The following is a 24,313-nucleotide window of genomic DNA, read 5'->3' as shown; positions in this document are numbered from 1 at the left end:
ACTCCAGAATACAGACAGAGGTGGTCGGCACATTCTTGAATTTTAACACGTAATGGAAAAAGTGTAAGCTGATTTCTCTGATTCAGATTCATCAGTCGTCACAGCAGTGTCAAATATGTTCGCATGACCAATAATTTTATCCTTACCGGAAAGAAATTAAATTGTTGAGAATATCTGATCGCATATCACTTTTTAACTTATATCTTAGTATTTATACACTTCGAGAAAATATTTGCACGCATCAGAAGGCATAGCCATTTTAAGCAAACGCATTTTGGTTATGTAAACATACATTTTACGCTGCAGAGCCCTTTAAAACTCTAAAGAACAAAGCTTACAAACGAAGCATCTTAACCTGCCGTGGCTCGGTTACTGGGTATTTAAGAATTTATCATTTATACGTCACGAGGGTAAACTTACACAATTAAAACGATTAATTAAATGCCTTAGTTCGTCCCCACCCATTTTCTAAAATAGGAAAACAAGGTTAGTCGACTCAACATGAGATGGTAATGCATTTCTTTACTAATTTGTTTACACTGTTCATTTTTATTATTTTATTTCATGTCAGTTACTAGGTGTCTAACAAATATCTCGGGGATGCGGGTTGCTGAAGTCATTAAAAAGTTATAAAATGAATTATAGTGAATAAATATGGGTATGATCTAGAGTACGGTTCAGTGTTTTTTTCAATTTCCAATAATTAGCTATTAGCTGGACGAACAAAATACGTTGCTCGGACAGCTATTTACTGTACAACGGGAAATAACCTGGTGCCATAAGGTTAGTAAGGATTAAATGCATTTATCATAATCCATAAGACAGAATTAATCACTGACAAGCAAGAAGACACGCCGTTTCGGTGGATGCGGCGCGCGAGCATCGCCTTCGCGCGGGAGCGCGTCCGACACCCCGCTTACTCGCGCTTCCTTTTCTCCCACAATCCTTGTCGTCCCAATGATGTCATTATTTTTTAACCGGGAAGGGAGGAGATCTAAATTATTCCGAGGGCTGCACCGCCTCCCCGGCCAATAGAGATGGGGCGCGGAGACGAGGAGCGGCCGTGCTCTGGATGGGTGGGAGGGCCTTATATTCCTCAGTTTCGATCCTTGGAAATCTTACTCGTTTGAAATACGCTGCAGCAAGGTCGCAAAACCGTGAGAAACGGAAAGCCGGAGTGGGATTCTCAGCGTGGTGTCTGCGAAAAAGGTAAAAGTCGCGAGCGTTTTCGAGGGAGGCCGCTTAAATTTGGCGTTTTTACGATTTATATAAGTAGCGAACGGTACTTTACGTGAAGGGGGGGAAAAAGTAGGTGGTGGCTGCTATAGTCGGTACTTTGACAATAAACAACTTGAATCTTAGCTTTCCTTTCGTTTCGCATTTTTATTTTCGTTTTTTTATCGAAGGGGTCTGTACAACATTAAATGATGCGTCTGAGGAAAAACTTTTCTTTTCTGCGGACTACAAACACCTGTTCTCACTGTTTTGATGCTGTAATACTTAAGTGGCATTCGGCCACGGCGACATGAACTGTTCAAATCTGAGCATTTACCTCGGTTATTTGAGATCTTCCTGTCTGATGTCCAGATGTGTTAATTTAAAAAAAATACGTACGCTAGCAGCGATACTTTATCACATTAGAAACTTCAGTGCTTTTTAGACCTATCTACTGTTGTATGCAAAACCATCAGTTTCAACAGTTAATAATTGCAGGGGTGGGGGCGGTCGATGGGCTAAATATGATCTGAAGAGATAGAAATGATTTTTAAATAGTTTACCTACACTGCAGATATTGCAGTGTGACAGTTCGTGTATTTGATCGAGTGGCGGCGGAATATCAGAACCCCCCTTCATACATTGCTTAAAGGCAGCCGAACCGAGCCTTGCTTCGGTTCTGGTTCGCTAAATGGGGTAACTGCATGTTATGACACTAAGCGACAGTGAAATGGACGGCTTACGACATGGCAACATTCCTGTTGCTTGCATGATGGTAAAAAAAGTTTTTGTTTCAGATTCAACATAAACCTGTTAGACATAATGATAATGGACGACAATGGTTGTTTGTGGGCGTGGTATTTTCTGTCTGGTTACTGACTTCTATTTTGAATGGAGACATCAAAGTTTTATCCGAGCTCTCCTTTAACCCTTTCTACCTGTTTGCGGAGGCAGGATGTCTCCCACTCATGTTACACGGTGGTAAACAAACTGAAAGACTTGATGTGTGGTGCTGGTCATATTCCTTGAGAAGGAAAATGTAGAACTGCATGTTTTTGTTAGCCTTAGTCGAAGTGTCACATGATCTATTGCTTCGAAGTAACAAGTGGAAGCCTCTTAATGTGAGCCGCACAGTGGTATAACGATGCTAAAGTTAAAGACACTGAATTCGCCAGTGGTGTTATTGTCTGTGAGACACACACAAAAGTTTGTAATTTTATCTTTGTGGGGACTCTCAATTCATTTCTAAGGGGAAAATGCCCCATTGCTAAGCCCCAACATGACAACCTTAACCCATACCCACCCCTAAACTTACCCATAAGTAACCAAATTAAATGGAAGACTTCTCACGTTTTAACACTTTTGATTGCATTCACAGATCTTTGTGGGGACCTGAAAAATGTTCCCCACAACGTCAAAATAGCAGGTTTTTATCAAGCTGTAGGGGACATTTGGTCCTCACAACTCCACAATGTAATGTAAACCTAATCCACACACACACACACAGCCTTTCGGACTTTAACGCTGTCTCTTTACTTGCACTCGGGACAGCACTCAATTACATCTCCACTGCAAGCCTTTCGTTTTACAGGAATTTGTTCACTTTCCCCGATACAGAAATCGTAACCACAGTTGGACCTGTTCAAAGGAATGTGTACATTCTGTGCGATCTAGTGGAAAATTTTAAGTAGGCTAACAACAGATTTTATGGTTTTACAGGAGTTTTGGGCAAATTTGTATGACTTGCCAGTAGTCACTGATTTTCTTTTGGAAGGAATTTCTTAGTTTCTGCCAATGTGTCACCCTGACCTGTTCTACTGTCTCCAGGCTGTTAGTTGAAATTAGTGTGACTGTTAATTTTAATATAAGAAATTATTTTAATTTTTAGATTTGATCAGTTGACTTTTTGTATAATTGATATGCTTGTACATAAGTTTTCACCTTTGGTTCAGTGCTTTTCGAACCTATCATGAATAGTATTTTGTGTACATATGCTGGTATAGACCTAATGGCATTTCAAATATGCTGTCTTTCCTGACTTAAATGCTCACTATGGCTGATGTTGCACCATCTTGATTTGAGCCTGACTTCAACAGAAGGCATGCTGTTGCAAGATTTTGGTGGTTAAAAGTGGAGCAGTGGACTGCTCTGTAAGCAGTTTCAAGACCTGCTTTCCATGTTGGGTACCTTTTGTGTGTCATACCTCTGAGAAGCTGATTGCAACAAAGCAACCAGGTTGTGTCCTTCTAGCCTTGCTTGTGTTGTGTTGCAGTGGTGTCCAGTGAGCATTTGGCCTGATAAACCCTTATTACTGCAATAAAGGTTGATAAGTTCACTGGTCAGTGAGCTGCCCTTCATGTGAGTTTCATTTTGTCATATCAGTGTTAAGTCCAAATTTTTAATGACATTAGTGCCTCACTCGGCAAGTTAACTTGTCTTCCTTGACTTGTATTGTTACACCACAGCCTGTCTATTTTCCAGTCTACTTTTATCAGTCTGAATGCTAAACCACCACTGCTGGTGTACTTAGGTAGTCTGACATATTAAGTACGAGATCTTAATTCTGCCCTCTGTTTGCATTGTGTTTCCAGTTTTTTGGGTTTCAAATTTTTTCTCATTCACCATCATACACTACTAGTGTGCTGTATTTGTGCGTTGTGCGACGTGGTCTTACTGAAACGTGTCACAGTTGTTAATAATGTCAGTTCTTCCCAGAAGCAGTATTGACTAACAAGTTTATGAATAACTGACATTGTGATGTTCTGTTTTATGGTTTCTTAGTGTAGTATGTCAGTTGGACTCTATACTTGCATATGTAGTGTTACACACTCCCTGGTCTAGGGCAGGGAGGCGAACATGAGTGTGTGGGACCAATTTACCAAATGTGCAAAGGCAGCAATTAACAAGCCCCAACACCCCACAGGATATGAAAGGTTGTATACGTAAAGTAGGGCTGCCCCCAAATAGTCGGCTAAACGTTAGTCGATATGAAGAGGGCTTGGTCGAATACATTTTCATTAGTCGGTTAGTCGCAAAAAAATTCATGTGAAATTAGGCAATCAGGGGCTGCGCAGTCAGTGTATGACATCAAAGCAACGAGAGATCAACGCGATCTCGTGCCTCGCGGTATACCAAAGTGCACTTGTGGGAGAGGTGTCTGGCTGATGCTAATAATTATGTCAGGAAAAAAAGTCCAAAGTGTGGGATTATTAATTTTGAAAATGAATAGAATTTTTATATTGTTCAAAAGGAAAATTAACAAAAATGAACAATTTAATAAATGCACATGGCACGTCGCACAACGCCAAAACTTAGAATAAAAAAGAAGACAAACAAATTAACAGCCTAAGTATTTGATTAAATTGTTTAGAACAACTATATTTAAGACAAAATGTGGAACAAATAATTTTAAAGAACACTAATACAAATCAAAAATATCAGAGCAAAGCCGCAAACTGCCATTAAGACGACGGATGAGTCTTGACCTGAAACAACAAATTGCAAACATCAGACTAATTTTTCTAACAGAATAAGAAACAACTTGTGGAGTACGCATCTTCTCGTTCGTGTTGGTCAAAGAATGACAAGCTCTTAAAACGTGGGTCTAAGACAGCAGCTTGTATATAAATGCTGGTCACGATATTTTCAGTCAGTTGCCATCTCGTGTCAATTTCTTTTGCTAGTTCTGTCTTCTAAACTAACTAAATTTTAGTTTATTCAAAACTGTTTTTTTTTGTTTGTTTGTTTGACATGTAACTGTTACAGTTTGTATTTTTGATAATAAATTATTAAAATGCACAGGCAGTCTGATTGCTGTTTTTATGTTTTATAATTAGCCTATAACATTCCGGCCACTGATTTTTGTGTCCGTAAGCGCTGTATACTTTAGACGCTTTACTATTCTGTTTTAAGCGCTTAATTTTCATTTTGAAAGCGCTAATATCATGCTTTAGCATTTTCTGTCATATGGAAGTGTTAAACTTCAACTTGGAATGTACCTTTCCTTGTGTATATGCAAGTTATTATATTAATATCATAAATGAACGATTATTCGACTAATCGCTAAAATGCAGGAGTGTTAGTCGACTAGGAATATCTTTATCTTTAGTGACCCTTTTAAAACCTACAAAGGTCGGCGCCCGCCTACTTTACCTAGTGTATATAAACAGTTTCCTTCTTACGGGTGAGTATGTAGGTGCGCTCACAAACTAACTTGCCCCTCCACTCAACCACTCTGCAATTGACCAAGTGTGTATAATAATATATACTATAATAATAATAATAATGTTACATCTAAATTTCTATACTCAATCTACAGGCATACGAGATACAACACAGTTCTTAAATCCACCACAAGTACAAAAGAACAATCTCAGCCCAACAAATACGTATATCTCGCCGAAGAGCAACAGCATGCAAACTGATCGCGCCATCTTGCTACTCCAGTGCAGTTGTAACTGCTAAGCACCGCCCCAGTCCAACTTCTGGTTTGACAAGGAGATTGTCAATCCTCATTCTCCTGACATCACCTGGGTGATAGGAGACACCTGGAAAGCAAAAACACGTGCTCTCTACAGGCACGTAACAGTGGCTGGATATTGCTAACTTTGTTAAAATCCTTTTAATTCCGACAAGCAACTGGGGGAAGTTGTATTTTGGGTTTTAAATACATGTTTATTTATGAAGGTCATTGCAGAGGAATTTGAAAGTATATGTAATAAATTCATGCTTTTTCCCCTTTTTGAATCTGTTGGCAGGGGTTGGAGCCTGGTTTTAAAATACTGCTCTTGGGAAGAAGCAGTAAATTTCTCATTTTTCTACACACTATCACTATTTTAAAAACCAAGCTAAGGAAGGCTGCACGGGCAGGTCCATCTATTCTAAGCATCTGTCCAAGTTACTGAATTGTTCATTTTCATTGGGGTGGCATCTGTATCAGCTGATGTTGATTTATCAAAAGTATTGAGTCTCTAAGAGAACAGTTTGTATCTAGGGCAGCAGTTGATGTATCAGTTGCAAGTGGACCTGGATTTTTGAAGATTAAGTTTTTATCAAATACAGAGGTTGTGTTCTATAGCCTGAATGCTATAGTAACTGCATCACCTCTGTAGATGTTCTGGCCAAAATAATGCCCAATGTCAAATTTACACTTTCCTCTAATCTATTACAATTAGCTGGTAAACTGTAATGCATCTTTTACCTTTTTAGAAAAGTATTTAAACTGAATGTGTTATGCATACTGCATGTTGTCTGGTATTACATGATGTCTGAAACTAAGATTTGAGTTTGCTAGTGGTTTCTTTAACAAATTATTGTTTGTTGAAAATATTTCCCTAGTTTTCGCACTGTTTCACTGAACATTTTCAGTATTTTCTCCAGAGTTTGTAAGTCTTGTTTATTATGTTTATAGGCGAGGTGAAATGCATCTGCTGTGTGTTATTTATGAAGTGTAGATTTAAAGCTCTGATTTGATTATAAAATTCAACTTTCAGGATTTAAAATTCAGTTATAATGAAACAAAATTCCACCCCAGTTTTGTTTCGAATTTGTTTCAATATCTTTTCCTGATTGTAGCATGTGCTTTTTCAATATGAAAATGGTCTTACGACAATCCCAGAGGGAGTTATTTTGGAACGTGTTGCTATATTGATTTTCATTGGTATTAATACCAGGTTTGCTCACATTTTATATTAGTCAGACAGGGGTTGATGCATCTAGTAGGCATCAGTAGCAAATTAGGTCATGAACTGTGAACAGCCTGCCGTTTCTTTCAGGACCAACCCACTTATATGAAAGAGGAAAATAATTGCTGAATTATTTATTTATTTATTTTGCCTTTAATCTTTTAAATATGTAACCTGATGCTAGGCCACATGGCTGCTGGATTTCACCTTTTTGATTACTATTTTGCATAACAATGGCAGCAGCATTGAATGTGTAATCAGATATATATGTAATTTACTACATGGCTACCACAGTATTTTTATTCCGGGGGAATGGCTGAGGCTCTGTTGTTGTGACAGTGCAGATTGGTATCTATTGTAATTTGCCATATGCACTTTCCTTGATCGATTTCTGACTCTCTGGGGGAGGGGGATGTCAGCATCCCAAGAGCAATAGGAATGGGTAATTGTTCTATCACCCCAAAGCCAGTGATAACTTACTGTTGTCTGGCTGCTTAATCAAGCATTTCTTTGGACAAATGTATTGTTTTGCTGTTGAATGGGGGAACGGTTCACTTTTTTGCTGTTATTTCAAACTAGTGACCTTGTCCCTAGTTTGAGCCTGTTATGTGCTGGCAAAAAGGTGGTTTTTCTTTGAACATTTCAAACTTTCACTTGACTTGGTTGTTGGACTTATTTGTGTGGCAGCAGCTTCGACCCATGTTTTGTTTATTCTGTTTTTTTTTTGTTTTTTGTTTCCTGACATTCATTAGCCTTTGTATGCTTCGAGTTTGTCCTAGTAGAATATGACAGCGCCTCCAGGTGCCTGAAGAGGGTGGGAAGATGAGCAATGACAATGTAATCTGTTCAGAGCACCTCGGTATTTTTGACAGGATGCCCAGCTGGTATGGAGGAACAACCTGTTGGATGATCGTAACCTCTTTCCTCCCCCCTTAACATCTAGCCTGTTGAGCTTGGAAACTACCTGACAGGATTACCCATGGGAGGCTTGACTGAAGCCAGGGCCTGGTCCTTAGCGGCCTCTCCTAGAAGGGAGGACGTCGAGCCTGCGTGCGTGTTTGTGACTTGCATGGGAACTGCATGTGTAATAACCATTTTATTTATTTTGATGGCTCTCACATTGCAGGCTGTCGGTGGTGGTGGCAGGGCCTCTGAAAATGGGTTGCCTCCAGGGCCGAGCCATCTGTTAGTCTGGAAGGGAGGTGGGAATGGGATATACATCATCAAAGGTGATCCGTTGAAATTCGCTGACTTCTACTCTGAGGTCCTCATTTTCGTTTACTGACGCCCCTAAAAATTGACAGCCTTTATCTTAATTTTCCTTCTATCTATTTATTTTCCCTCTTGTACTTGTTTAAGGACCTAAACTGATCTGTCATTATACTGGGAATGTTGGTAAAAGGTGTGTCATGGATGCAAAACATTACAGTATCTCCAGTAGCTGCTTTGTTCATGTGAACAAGAGCAAGCCTGAATAGTAGTGGAGAGGGGATCAAATTTCAGAAATTCAGGAAGTTCGCAACTGCATGTCTAGTGTGGGGAAAATGAGTTTAGGAGAGGTGCAGGGACAAGGGCAATGCAGTATCTAAATGGGCCACTCTCTACTAGCACAGGATCAAAATAGACTGGGGGGTGTGTTTTTGAATATGGAGAGGGTGAGGTCTGCAGTCCTCACTGGACTGCAGGCAATGGTGGTGTGTGGTCTGTCCAGGGTTTGCTGCAGTGAGAACTTGGTTGAGCGACATGCCCAGAAATCTGGACAATGGGGGGAAAAACAAGTTGGGCTGTGGAAGGGAATCTGGATTTGAAAGCCACAACTCTATTTGATGTTCACACTGACGTAGAAAAGCCTCTTAGAGGGTAAAGGATAATTATTCCTTTCTTAACCAGGCATTACTGTGCCAATTACTGTGTACCATGCTCCTCATAAAGGTAAAACACCTGAAGCCAGGTCATGTAAAATGAGAGCTCTCCTGCCAGGATACCATTCCCAGTGGGCGATAGAGCTTTAACTGAATTAATGGTCACTGCCCTTGAGATTTCTACATAATTTGTGGCGTCATCTGCAGACACAGAGCTTAGTCATTGGGAAGGTGTCGCACCTACTCTATAATGTGAAAAACCCTTCAGTCTGCTAGGGAAGAATATTGGGCGTGTGGGGAGGGTATTTTTATTTTTTTTGTGATTTAATAACTTAGTATTTGTGAAACAAGGAGTTGAATACCTACACAAAATAAAATGTAGCCAAATAGAACTCAGATCTACTAATAGTCTGTCATAAGCTGGCGGTGCTGGAGTGAGTTGTGCCAACACACACAAAGCAGTGCTAAGAAATCCCTTGCTTTTCTTCTATATCATCTCCATGGAATCCAATATATTTCTATACAGCAGAAGACTAATGTCTTTCAGTGACCAGGTCTTGTCCGTGTTTCTTGCTTTTTTTTTTTTTTTTATTTCACACAAATGCACCACACTGAGTCCACAGCAAGGATAAATATAACAAATTGGCTCAGAGTGCATGAAAAGCTTGAAAAGGAACAATCTTTAAAATAGCGAATCTCGCAAAGTTTAGTTTCCTATGTCTGAATAAAAATGTTTTGGTGTCACGTAGTTACCTGGGTTGAGACCATCAATATTGCAGTCCGTGCAGTATGGCAATTGTATGTGCATAACGTGATGTTAATCTTAATTACGTATGCCTGGTCTGTACTACCATAACCTAGAAACTACCCTCCCAAAATCATTCACTAAGTGAGAGCTGGTGTAGGACGGCAAGTATAGGAGCAACTGGTTGTGACAGAGACCCACTGCTCATGCCCCCCACCCCCCCGAGAAACTTCATGACGTATTTATTTATTTGATGTAATTGAATATTAATCAAAGTGTTCCATTTCTGTGTATTTAAGGCTCTTTTCTGATCTGCAAATTCTGCTCTGAGGTTTTTTTTTTTCTGCTATTGGAAGCCCAAAGAGCTCAGGGTACTTAAATCTGAGATTTATTTTCTTCCTCTAATGCTGGCTTGTAGCATCAAAAAACAGCATGAGAGTCTCAGTGACTCTGGCCTACATTGGCTGTTTGACTGAATATGCTCATACCCATGCACTCGTGGTCAGTTTTTGTCTGTCACTTTATCCATTTTGCTCCAGCATTTGTCAGGTGTTTTACTAAAAATATATATTTTTAAACAATCTGCTTTTCTGGTTGTAATCTTGTTCATATCAATCTATTCCTGAACTTCGAAATGAAGAACTTGTCAGGGAGGATGTGATCAGTATAATCTTTTTTGACTTTGCTTGTCCTTCAGGAGATCAGCGAGCCTCTGCCATTTTGAGTCATATTGTCATATTTGGTGAAAGTGGAAGGTCATGTCGGCTTTTTTGTGCCCCAATTTCCTAACCACATGGTTAGATTTATACTGTCTATGTGACATGGAGCTATTATGCAGAGATTAAGAAATATGTGGAAGTTTAATGGCCTCTCACTGTATGACTGCCTAGGGGCCTAGCAAAGTACGTTAACGAGGCTTGATTGAAAATGGAGAACGGCAGGCATACAGGCCCCTGTGAACCTCCTCAGCTGATTAACGGCATCGTCCTCGTTTTAATCTGCCGAACACTTTTTCAAAGGAGCTGTTCAGTTAGTAAAGATAAGCTTGACTGTTTCAGTTGCGGCAATAATTTCTGGCTTATGGCTTAGCTGGTGTCCAATTTTTGTGGTTCCCAACCCACAAGGAACAATTTTTAAAATTGATTATTGTGACATCACAAAAGATTCTTACAAAGTGACTATAGCTGCATAGTTTAATTTATTCTAGAAACATTTTAACACAATATTTCTGGAGTAAATATTGTGGCTAAAATTATGCAAATACCTAATTGTCCCCAGTGCTTTGCATTGTGCATTTTGAGGCATCCATCTAGTGACATGAGCTGCTTTGCTGGTGGATGTATTTAGAAATATTTGGTAGGTTATGTGACCGAATGCAAAGAAGGGTCCTAATGAGTCAGAAATGAAGTATGGGGGGCCCACGTAAATCTCTGACTATAAAAATTGTATTTTTAATGTAAAGTACACAGGGGAGAGGTATTCCTGTGAGATCCAATTTAAATATCAGAAAAATGCAATCAGGTTTTTTTTTTTTGGACATCTTAAACCATGGAATAACTTTTGTACATATGTGTATTTTATTGTGACTGTCGTTTTATAATGGCCTATAGTCATTTCTAAACGCAGAAGACATTGGAGAGGTAATCTAGTAAACAATGACTTTAAGACTTAACAGAACTGCATGATTGATGTCTGGTCTGTACCTCAAAGAAACAACAGTAGCATATTTACTGTGTGAATCCTGATTTTGCACCTGCACCATTTCTAAATTGCATACATCTGGGTGAGTTTTGGGGACGTCCTGTTTGGTCTTGTGTTTATTTGGTGGTGTTTGTACAACAATCGTAGTGTTACTGCTTTGGTCCCCCCACCACCCCCAACTACTCAACCTAGCTATGATGGCTATGCCCACTACTGTCAATGAATGTGTGTGCAATTGGAGTGTTGGGGGACTGTTATTCTGAGGACATTGAGGCAATTTAAGACTGAAAGTTGAGATTTTGTTTCGATTTTAATGTTATTTGGTTCCTATGAAGATAAACCTGGGACAGGGAGACGCATTGAATCATTCAAAAACCCTGGTTGAATTCCGTAGCTGTCTGTGAACTGTACCTCATTTCCACAAATGTCTCCTGGTAACCAAAACCTAATTCTGAACCCCCCCGCCTTTACACTCCACCACTATTGTACTCCAACGAGGGGAGTGAGAAGCCAAATGGCTTTTGCCTCTGAACATTTTAGACATGCACAAGGAGAAAAGTGCATTGGAGGGATGATTTGAGCCAGGTTACATGACAGTAATGCATAAGATTTTGATGTTTGCTCTGACTACTACTTAATCTAAACATGTTTTCATCCAGCAATTCCCTGTGGTTTGTTTGTTTGTGGAAATCAAATTTCAAGTGTCTGACTCTGGGTGTACCACGAATTGCTGAATGCACTTCCTGCATTGATGCTAGACAAGCCGTTGGTCTGAGTAAAATGTCCTTGTGACCGGCAGGAAAAGCGAAGCCCCTGTAGCCGATCGCCGATCCCGTGCTTTTGGACCCCCCTGTAAACATAAGCACTGATGCTCAGATTTGGCTGTCAGTCATCTGAAGGGTGAATAAGTCTGAGTGTCAGAAACTGATTTGGCCTGTCAAGTCATTTATATGATGTTGTTGTGTATTTGGGCTGGAAAATACTCAATTTTAACTGCCCTGCCAATTTAAATTCCATTCTGGGTATTTCCAAGACCTCAGTTGTCCCAGATGCCATTGAAATTATTAAACTGAAAAGGTATTTTTCTTTCATTAATGTGAGCAAGAAAAGCATAAATACTTCTACTGCTGTATCCTACATCAGCTTCATTTTCTCTTTGTTCTTGCTTTACATGTTCAAACACTGCCTGTTTTAGATATCTTCTAAAAACCAAAATCTTTCTTTGTGTCTTATCTCTGGCATTTGGAGCAGTGGTAGAGGATTGGTGTAACTGAGCAGGTCAGGTATGGACAGCCCATAGATCAAAATATGATGATTGGTATGGTGACACAGAGATAATCCTCTTAGATAAGATGTGCATTCCACAAAGAGATCCACGCACTTTTTTTTCCCTTCCAGCCTTCAAAAGTGGACAGATTTCTGCCTTGCTTGGAGTGCTTGAAATAGACTGTCTACAAAACAAGCTTGGGGAAAAATTACCTGGGATTAACCTGGAAGGAGGCTGAACCAAAAGTTTTTCTTCTGCTCAAAAAAAAAAAATCCAAAACTTAAAGCCATGCAGAAAAATCTTAGCCAGTGTTTTGTAATGGTCTTAATTTGCATCATATAATTGCTAGTTGTAAGATGCTTTTGCAAATGGTTCACCAAAAGGAAATGGTCTCTTCCTTCATAATGTTAAATCATCTTCAGCATTATTGGAAGCTTCCAGCTGTAATGGCTTCTGTGTATGCATGCTTAGCATCATTAATTCAAATTGAGTTCCTTTTAATAATTATCAAACTATTAATGACTCTAACGAATAACCACAGAAACACATACCATATTGGGTGGACCTGTCGTGCTTAACAGTGAATGGTGCTTTAATGCAGATTGATTTGTCTGATAATGACATTTATTTTTAATCCTGAGCCTTGTCAAATTTTTGTGGGATAAGTTGTTTTCTCTCATTAATGCCTTTTCACTTTATTGCTGAAGTCACTATCTCATGGGGGCTGTAGGCAGAGATCAGACTATTAACTGGAAATTATTTATTACTACTTCAGATACACACTTACTGATCATTTACTATAAACATTTGTAAGAAAATGTCGATAGTTGTGTGACGCTCTCTTTAATGTGGCAGTGGTGGCTTAATGGTTAGGGAAGCGCACTCGTAATCGGAAGATTGCAGGTTCAAATCCCCGACCAGGAAGACACCACTGAGGTACCCTGAGCAAGGTACCGCCCCCAAGCACTGCTCCCCGGGCGCTGAATTAGCTGCCCCCTGCTATGTCACGAAAGTCACATATGGGTTAAATGCAGAGGACACATTTCGTTGTTGTGCACTGTGGTCTGTCAACAATGACAAATAATCACAAAAAAATATATATATAAACATGCAAAATCATAAATTGAATAACACACAGCATTACACAAAGGTGAAATGCTCTAACAGTAACATTCATTCAACAGAAAACGGAATGATTTTTTTTTTTTCTTGTATGATATGACAGGAGTTGTATGGCATGTTAGTCAAACTGTTTGCTCTATCACTATTGCACAAATCTATGTCATAAGTCTTTAAAACAATTTTCTGTGTAATGTAACATTGTTTTGAAAAGGGTAGATGCTGCATTGAATGACATCTTAACTAATTATAGCTTCAAGTTAATATAAACTAAATTGTTGCTGTCAAGTCTTAGTGATTTTTTTTATGGAAGTTTGTGTGTATACAGTTTCAGATTAATTATGTAATTTGAGCAATACTGTATTTTGCTGTATTGTGATTTTTTTTTTTTTTAAAGCTGTTGTCTACCTTTTGTATACCTGTTTTGAAAGAATAATAATTCCTTTTTTATAAATGGTTTTAATATTGCCTGTAATTGAAAATTCTCCTCTGTGCTTTTTGATTTAAGCTGAATTTCAGAAGCAGTAAACACATAATTCTTATCTCGTTGAACCAGCTCTGCATATTAATCTATTTTATTACTTGGTGAGCTTTCACATGAGTTTTGCACTAATTCTAAGATCTTTGCGCTGGCTTTAAATCTGCATTTACTATATTGCCGGAGTAGTTGATGAGCAATATAATAAGCAATATGGTCAGCTATCTATAGGAGGTGTCCTGCACCAAACATGTGGTGATAACATTTTCCTGCTGCTTCTGCTTCTCTGCAGAGAAGGTATTTGCCTGCAGGTTTCAAAGCTGTAGAAGACTACAGCAGTGGCTGCATTTCCTTTACTAATTAGGCATGGTGCCGGTCTGGCTTATGTAGTTTATCCTAGCTCTTCTGTCTTGCATAGGATAGTTTTTGTTTTAACTAGGTAACCAAGTAACACAATAAATGGTATCACCATTTTAAAGACAATGGTAATTAAAGCTACCTGAATTTTTAATTTCCATAATGCCTTTTGACTAACTTTTTTGTTTTGTGCTTGGATCTTATGCTTTTTTTTTAACCATCTTATGCTGCACTACTGTCTGCATAATATCTGCCTCCCTTCATTGTATTTGTTAAATGTTTTGTTCTGCAAATTCACAGACCCTGGTGTCCATCCCAGGGTATAGCCTACCCTTGTGTCCTGTGCTCAAATGCTCCCCAGTGATGCTGACCAGGAGAAGCACTTAGAGGATGGAAGTATGGATTGATGGAAGGAGATTCACAAACTTTTATATGACCGCTATGTTTAACAACCTTTTTCCAGTTGATTCTCTGGCAAAATTTGAACTTGTTAATCACTGCTCTATATGGAAATTGAGTCTTCTGATTTATTTATTTTTTTGTCCATGGTGTTTTGGGACTAAACTATGCAAACCATTTATAGTACAGGGAGCGCCATGGTGAATCAGTCAAAAATAATACTTTTACTTCAGTTCCTGATACCAGGAATTCTGGTGTTGATGGTGGCACTGTTGCAGGTGCTAAATGACTAAATCCAAGAGCTTTTTCTTCCTGTGGAATGACATAATGAACTTTATGGGTCGTTAGCCTGCCGGGAATGGAATGAGCCAGTGGGCCAATGTGGCTTCCCCTCATTTCTCATCTCTCATGACACTCTGGTCACCTTCCCATTCAGCTGTTCTGTGGATGGAAATTCATTGGGCCACTTAGCATGCCAACTCCTTGAGTATGAAATATGCTTATGAATATGACTTAAAATCAGATTGGACTTTTAAACTTTTGTTTGGTTTGATGGACATCTGCACCATCTGCTCCCCTGATGTTTAAACTTAGTGAGATTAGACCTGCTTGAAACAACCAAAGGCTAGTGAGGATATGCCCCAGCCTTAGTATTAGAGAAAATTTGGTCCATGTAATGCTACATGCATCACAATTCGGCTTTACCTTTTGCTACTAATGTGTGTTTTTCTAGTTTAGCATTGCTGTATTCCCTGGCAAGGGAATATATATGGTTTTGGCACAGGATCACTGCAACTGATGCTTACCTTGAGTTATTGTGCTAACAAGATATTTGATGCATAGTTTTCAAACTTTGTAGGCACATTGCATTGGTGAAGATCTGGAAATGAACAAATTGTGACCTTTCACACCAAAATTGAAGCAGTACCACACTGTAATGGCAAAGAGAAGTAGCTTCAGACTAGAGATGCACCAATCTGATATTGGGTCTGGATCGGCACCGATACCGATCCAGTTTGACAGATCGGGTATCAGCCATACGTGACCGATCCATGTCCAATACTTGCTTAGTTTTTGTCGTAAAAGAGAGCTCCTATTTTGTGAATTTTTTTTTTTTGTACAATAAATCACACGACAGCTCTTTCCCGTTTTACATGCGCGTTTTTGTGGCATTCAAGCTGAATGTTAATGCTGCCACTCAGTGGGTGTGAGTGCAGTGAATTCTGCCTGCTGTGATGTCATGTGCATACCATTTGCAGTATGAGGAGTGCAAGAACATCAGATAAGAGGGTGATGATATGGGTGTATGGAAAGGGTGGCTGCAGAAGATGCTTGATCTTGTGACAAAGCAACGCAAAGTATTTAACGAATCTTCGTCAGACTTCCCAGGAACATTGTGTAGGTCAGGGTACCCCAATTCTGGTCCTGAATGGTCAGTCTGCAACACCGTTTACAGATTTCCCTGCTGAAACACACCTTATTCAGTTTAACCAGCTAATTATCAGGTTTAGTAGGTGTGTTATGAGCAGGGAACTCTGCAATCTGTGCTGCAAACTGGCCCTCCAGGGCTGCAATTGGGGGATCCTTGGGGGAGGTGGTGACCTGGAACCTATTTCATCACACCAATTGTGACACTTTGTGGTGGCACATGGAAGACGGCCGCAGACGCTGATCTGCTTAGCCTGCTTACATTGAAACAAGTCACGCTTTTTTTTATTTATTTATTTTTTTTAATAGGTGGGGGGAGTGTGCTGGGAGGAGTGACTTGTTCAATTTGGTGGGAAGAGTATGGGAGTATGGATTAGATTTGGGGGCAGGGGGTAGAATGTAGTTTCAGCCTGTTGGACTATTCTACCAGGAGCTGAGGTAGCTCACTTTATGCCAGCCTCCAGTTTGATGTTGGTTAACTCCCAGCAAAGGTGCTCTTCCTGTGGTAGCTATTTGTATGGTCAGCGCGGACTTATCTTTCCTCGGCATAGATGAATGGCTCTCAGCTCCTCTGAACGAGACGAGCAGGTCCCTGGAATGCTGCCCTTCCTCCAACCCGTTACCACTATAATTATTTGGTCTGTGTCTTGTGACCCATGAATCCTTCTCTGAAAACTTGTAAATCCGTTTTGGGAGACTTGGCAGATCTCTTTATTATACTGCTTGAAGTATCTGTTGTGTGCATGGTGGCTGTTTTACTTATTTTAAATTTGCTCACATGAAAGACTCTTCCTCATCCTGAATTGGGACACGGCCTAAAAGGGTTCTGGGACTTAATTACATCTTCTCCTCTTCAGCAACCAATTGTTTAATGACTTCTGAGGTGTCCTGTGATATGCAGTTGTCATTTTATCACTTACTTTAGCCTGTTCATACAGTATATACAGTATATTGTAAATGGAATTCAGGTTAAGCACCATCCTCTGGGATAAATTTTCAGTCTGTCCTTAGACCTGAACTTACACCTTTAGCTGTTTTGTAAGTTTTCTAACCACCGCGCTACATGCTGTGCCATTTCATGTCCTAATCCTATTAGCGATGGGTTTAACGAACACTTTTTTTTTTCTGTGGAAAAACACAATCCCCTGCATCCCTCCTTTTCTGCAAATCATAATTACCTGAGGTCTAAGAAGAATGGTGGCTTGCTGAGTAGGCTGGTATTTGGTAGAGGCTTATCTGAGCCCAACCTCTCTGTCCCGGCCTGGTTGGTCCATGGTTGTATTTCAGGGTTAGTATGAAAAGAGCAGCCTGTCAGATGCCCCATAGCGCAGGAAGAGGATTGTATTTCACAGGGAGGGTTTCTGACCATTTCTAGTTCTTTAGCCTGTTGATGTTTGGCTGCTCCCAATCCTCTGAGGCAGGGCTGTGGAGTCGGAGTCGAGGAGTCTGAGTCGGAGACAATTTTGGGTACCTGGAGTCAGAGTCGAAGTCGGCAAAAAGTTAACCGACTCCGACTCCTACTAAATTTAAATGGGAATTAAAAAAGTAAGTTGAAATGTCCCAATTCACAAACAGTCATAATGAACTACTTCTCTGCTGTAAGAATAAAGCCCAATGCATGCAGTGCATAATGTTACCACAAAACGAACATGTCAAGTAACCATGAAGCATGCTTTTCATTGACTGTATGCGTCACTATATGGGATGTAATGCACAGGTAAGGTGCGGCACCGCTTTCCATTGTGTCGTGTTCCACTGTTACAGGGAACTGTGAACCTAGCCTAAAGCCCCCCATACATTTACAGATGCACTGCCGATTTTTCGGCCGTTCAACGAGTCATCACGCGTCAAACGCCTGACAAATCATCTGGTGTGTTCTCAGCTCCGTCGGCTCCCCTTCGCTATGCGCTAGTGAAGGGGGCCGAAGGAGCCGAGAACACAGATCTCCCTACCTGTCTCCAGCAGAGGCTCGTTCTGCTGATCAGCTGGCCGGTGAGTGACACAATGCACTAAACTTCCGGCTGGCTGACAGAGGAGACAGCCACTGCAGCAGACAGAGGCATCACATTACTTTGGATGGGGGCGGTGGTCGAGATTTTCGGCAAGCTGGATCTGCCCGTCCATGTGGACACCTGCAATCTGCGGCCGCCAATCAATTGCCCCGATTGTACACGCACATCGGTCGGTGGTAAAATCGGTCACGGATCGCTGCGTATTTGGGGGCCTTAACTCTCGCTGATAATTAGGTAAATGTTTTTTGCAGGACTAGAGACACTTGTATAAGTGAAGGGAATATAGTATTATAGTAGAGTGGCATTATAGTAGAGTGTTGGCTTCCTAGCCAGTAGTTCTGTGGTGAAATGACATGTATGTTGCCTTCCTTTCCTTCAATGGATGTAGAAAATACATTAGTATAGTATATACATACAGAGGAGTCGGAGTTGGGGAGTCGGAGTCGGAAGATTTAGAAACTGAGGAGTCGGAGTCGGAGCATTTATCTACCGACTCCACAGCCCTGCTCTGAGGCTCACGGATGCAAACTTGACCACCTGGACAGAGCAGTGGGGGAGAATCTGTGTTGCCTTAAAAGTGAATGTTGCCTTGATATTAACTTACTTTTGTGGAAATCATCAGCGTGGCAGCAATGTTTTTATCTGTCAATGTTCTGGTCATCCTTCCTTCAGAAGGATCAGTTGCAGTTTTGCATCTTGAACCTTTGAACTCGGACTGCTGTGCCATAAATGGATGTTTGTTTCACAGTCTGTAAGGGGCTTCACTTGTATGTTTTGGCTGAGGTCCTGAAATGTGCCCTTCTGTGTAAGCACTTTGAAATTGTTTTAATGTTGGTTGTTTCGGAGTGAGGACTGATCCCACTTGGAGTGATTTTGTAACCCCCATCAGATCACCAGTTTTCAGAGTTGAGAGAAAAACCAAAGTTGCTTTATCTGGTTGCGATCATGCCCTGTTACTTAACAAGTAGGCCAATGTGTTTCGCTGCTGCAGTGCCTGTTTATTTAACTGCTTGAATTGGCTGAAAATGTACCACTGCAGGTGCTCATTTTTGAATCCCCTATCCCAGTGGGGCTGGCTTCACTACCACTGCTGCTGCTTTCCTGTCTTGCTACGTTTTTTCTTTTTCTTGCAGCCCCCCCTCCCCCCACCCCACTTATTCAACACTTGTAAATACTGACCACCAGAACACTGTCTTAATTGCCTATTGTGTCACGTCAACTAGCTGGAAGAATTTACCACTGTAAAGTATGGTTTCTCTTGAAAGGTCCTCCGTCAGCTCACCAAGTATGCCACTGCTGTACAAGCAGAAGATGAACAGCAGCCATCAACCAGACATCAGCTGTACCAATTTCATACCTACCTTAATTTTTATATATCATTTTGTTAAAGGATGGTAGACCAAGCTCTGCTTATTGCTTTCATTCGTAAGCATTCATCTTTTTTTGTGATGTTGATGAATGGAGAGCAAGAACTAGTGTTTTATCACAAGGCATGTAGTTTCTCCAGGGACAAAAATGATGCAATTGACTTTAATGCATTTCTCTGCAATTTCTTATGCACGGCACATCTTAAAAATCCAGAACTCATGTTGATCTGGATTGTAAACATTAGAAAATGACTTTCTTCAGGGTTACTTGTGTTCTAGATTGTCTTTGTGGGCTGGTACATGGGAATATCATGTTTCACGCCATGGGCTGGTCATGCTGGGAACTGTACCAGCTTATGCCATCTCGCCAACGCACTCTGAGAGACAGTGAGTCCCTTTCCTCCATGTGCGACACTGACTGGGGTTTTACTAGAGCGGCTGAACTCTGGAAGGTCAGTCTGTGTTGGAGGCCTGAATCACATGGGTCCACACAGAATAATTATTGCAATTATGAATGATGTAACAAAACTCTTCTTGGAACCCAAAGCTCTTCTAACAAAGCTTTTCAGTTAGGAAAAACTGGAACAAATGTGCATTTTGCTGGGAACACTCACGTCAGTGTTAAACATGGACATACAACAATATAAATAAAACCAGGTGTAGTTCATGCAAGTGACCTAGTCCCCTCAAAGTAAGGCACTAAATGCGCTGTCTACCAAGCTGCTATTGCGTTTGGTTTAGGTGTTTCTCACACCCCCAGACGGTCCATGTTTTTGATCCCTCCCAACTCTCAGGGGGTCCCCAAGGACTGGTTTGAGAATCACTGGTTTAGGTAATTGTCCGCCACAATCTGCTGCCCTAGTCCTTTTTCATGAAAGGACCAGTTGGGCCATTGTCCACTTTACCCAGACTTCGGGATTCTCAGACAATCAGTCTTTGTGAGGGTGTGCTTTTGTTTTCTGTTTCAATTTGTTTTAACAACCCAGGATTTCACATCTTGAGGATGAAGTTAAAATAATTTATTGATTTGAGTTTTTTTTTTTTGTTGTGAATTTTGCTTTTTTATTATTATTGTACCTAAAACTTGACATGTTAAGGATTATTCTCGTTTGAGGGGAAACCCGTCGTGTTTACATTCACGCTCTTTTTAAAACGTATCCACATAAATCAAAGTGATGCTGATCGCATAGAGAAAACGGGGCAGAAACATTTAGTTTTAGAAACTGCTGGAAAGGGGTGCTGTGGGCTTGACCCAGTACTGAAATAGATCTAAATCCCTACAACTAGAACACAAGGTTTTAGGACCTTGACAGAGGCGCTATGGCCCAATTGTGAATGTCTGGTTTGCTGTCCTTTTTTCAATAAAAGGCTTAATCTATTGTGGTTTGGTCAAGTTTTTCTATGTACATTTATTTAGTTAGAAAAAAATTCCCCTACCATTAAATGTTTTGCCAACATGTAGGCTTTTTTTTTCCGTTTTCGTGGGAAGCGAAGACTAAATTCTAGGGAAAAAAAAAAATCTCTACATATAGGGGATCCGGGTATATTCAGCGTTGTGATGACAAGCATGAGTGCATGGAAAAGCTGATAACGAGGTCTGACACCCTGGCATGATGCAGAGGAAAACAATTCTGCTGCCCATTAACTTCACACCCCAGCTTAACTGATGTATTCTACCGGAGCATCTCGTATCTCCATGTATTTTTCTAAATATGTAGAGCAGTGTTTCCCAGCCCAGTCACTGGGGACCTGGGGTTGGTAGGGAGTAAAAGTGTGGACTGTTTGGCAGGGAGCTGGGAGGGAACAAAAACATGGACTGCCTGGGGGTTCCCAAGGACCGGGTTGGGAAACACTGATGGAGAGTGAGAAGTTGTCCCTAATCATTTTTGTTAAAACTGGGTCCTTTAGGGGGTGGTTAACCTGGTTAATTTACACATGAATGCTTTAATGTTGTCATATCAGAATCTTTTTGAAAGAAGTTGTCAATTGTGTTTTTTTATTGCTATATGATTAAAAAAGAATATGTAATCACTATTCTCTGGATGATCTTACCATGCTCCCTAATTTTGAAATGCATACAAAATCAGCTGAAATTATGGCATGCTTTCTATTTTAAAGCCTAACATTTCACCCTCTGTTTATTGCTTGCATGTTTGCGGTTTCCTGTTGTGACATACTTGAATAATTTATGAAACTGATATGTAGGTGGGATTTTGCCCTTTAGAAAGGGCTCCTACGCACTACCACATGTGCCTCCATGACCAGCAGCATCTTATCTGCATGGGGATCTGCTGTTTCCATGGTTGCAGGACCTTATGACCCCTTTTGGCCAGGTGTCTGAACTCTCTAGTGCCTGCCCCCCCCCCCCCCCCAGGATAGACGGATATCAATGATACACATATTTCCAGGAATGGGAACTGTCTGAGATGCTTATACAGCGAATGGTTGATCAGAGTGAAGATGGTGCAGGAATGTGAAATTTATATCTTAGTTACATGACATTCTTTGGTATACTGAACTTTTTAGTGAACTTTTGGAAACGCGTTACATTAAGTGCACCTTCATAATGCATTCATAGAACATTCATAAGCAGCATGCAAGTACACCTTAACATCCTAACATCCCTTAACAGCTTTACTGTACATTAATAACAAACATTACACGATTATACAATTATAATGTTCATTATGTGTATTATTAATGTATATTACACCCAATATGGGATGTTAGGTTGTTATGGTATACATGCGTGATGTAGTCATAGAACATTCATAAACGCAATGAATATATTATGAAGGTGCACTGAATGTTCTATGAATGCAATATAAAGCATTATGAAGGTGCAGTTAATGTGAAGCATTACTGAACTTTTTTAGAATGAGTGAGCTTGCAGCTGAAAATGCATTTCCTCATTTACTTTACTTTATTGCAGTGTTTTTGTAAATTTTGTAATTTTCCTTTACCTTCCATGGGGAGAAATATGAGAAATGCTCTGATGGCATTAATTCAATGCTCTGGGGTTCCAAGCATGAGCCCGGCACCTCTTAAACAATGGGATACCCACGTTCAAGCAGCCTTATGGAGCACACAGTGTCCCGTTGTCCTTCCTCGTCTATGTCGAGAGCCTTACAAAGCATCGCTGTTGCAATCAAAGCCAAATGAGCGCTGAAAGGTAGCAACTGGCAAGAAGCACTGAAGCGATTCTAGTGCCACTGCTAATGCGCTAATCCAGAAGTGACCGAGTGCCAGTTGAGCTGAGACCTGTTTCTAAGTAACAAGAGCTGATGCTCTGCCTGTACCTACTAGGTGAAGATCTCTTGATTTCCAGGGTCAAATAAGGAGAAACGGTGGTGTTTTTACTTCTTCCTGTCTTAGCATTGCTGAAAACATTTTGGTCTAAACATCAGAATGAGTTCACTGCTCCATAATCACTTGCTTCTCCTTTTTTTTTTTTTTTAAATAATGTTGACGTCTTTATATGTTTGTGTCCTTCCAGTTGTAGGCTTTCCCCAAAGTAAATCACATCCTCAATGAATAATTCCAAAAATTACTCGCTTGGCTCTGGAATGAGAACTCCTGTATAGCAGGCCTTCCAACAGGCTAAGCTCCGGTTCTTCCCATAGAGATGGAGGCCGTTGTTTGTTGCTGTGCTGTAATGTGCTGCTCTGTACTGCTCTTACATAAGCCTTGGTTTCACTCCTGTTACCCTCTCCTTCCCAGAGAGATGGCAGCAATCAGGAAGAAACTGGTTATTGTGGGGGATGGAGCATGTGGAAAGACTTGCCTACTCATAGTCTTCAGTAAAGACCAGTTCCCCGAGGTGTATGTGCCCACTGTGTTTGAGAACTACATCGCAGACATTGAAGTGGATGGGAAGCAGGTAAGTAAAGCAGCAATAGCACTGGGTATGATTGCCATGGCCAGTTCCTAATCTTTTTGATGTCTAACTGCTTTTGTGCTACTGACTGCTTTTTTCTTTTGTCATTTTGAAGCAAAATGTCGCATCAAACCATGGTGATTAGTTCCGTTTTCACACTTCATCTCAAGTTGAGGCCAGCTCTAGCTTAAGTCCATCTGGCCCAGCCAAATTCTCTGATCAATCAGCGGGAGTGAAGAGAAGTTAAGAACATGGATCCAGACTTCAAATGCTGTTTCAAAATGCTATTGTCATCAATGGCAGATTTAACAAACAAAATATCTCTTACCAAGGGAACAGTAATTGTCATAGCATAAACATCCTTTAAAATTTTGATGTCTGGCAGACACTTTCCTCAGAAAATGTGTACACACACACACACACACACACACACACACGCGCACACACACATGCACGCACAGAATCCTTAAGTAAATGTTGTCCAACACAGCTTCAGGATGTATATAGAAGATAGAAGCAATCTATATATGTTGCAAAAGAGAAATTAACCATGCAGGGGTACAATTGGAAGAGGAAAGGACAGAATGATGAGAGGAAAACTTCCAATTTATACACATTTCCTGTGTATCACACCGAAACTACGTTACCCGACACATTGTGTGATATCTGCCTCTCTCTCTGTCTCTTGGTTTCTTTAAGTCTGCATCATTATTTCATTTTTATTTGCATTTTTCCTGGATCACATACTTCATGCTATCGTCAGCTTAGGGTATATGCCTTGTGATATGGGCTCCTGCAATAA

The 24,313-nt window shown here is 40.4% G+C and overlaps 1 protein-coding gene across 1 annotated transcript in view; it reads left to right on the top strand.

Moving 5' to 3' along the window:
• Positions 1–986: 986 nt before the first annotated feature.
• Positions 987–24,313, top strand: part of LOC111851074 (rho-related GTP-binding protein RhoA-D-like) — a 28,842-nt gene continuing 5,515 nt past the window's right edge. The window contains exons 1-2 of the mRNA XM_023825601.2: positions 987–1,209; positions 23,355–23,514. Of these exons, the coding sequence (XP_023681369.2) occupies positions 1,073–1,209; positions 23,355–23,514 (297 nt within the window). The 5' untranslated portion in view covers positions 987–1,072. The remainder of the gene's footprint in view (positions 1,210–23,354; positions 23,515–24,313) is intronic.

Source organism: Paramormyrops kingsleyae, chromosome 6 (genome assembly GCF_048594095.1).
Source record: "Paramormyrops kingsleyae isolate MSU_618 chromosome 6, PKINGS_0.4, whole genome shotgun sequence".
Lineage (NCBI taxonomy): Eukaryota > Metazoa > Chordata > Actinopteri > Osteoglossiformes > Mormyridae > Paramormyrops > Paramormyrops kingsleyae.
The sequence above is the reverse complement of the archived record's forward strand: the minus strand, read 5'-3'. Positions and strand labels throughout refer to the sequence as shown.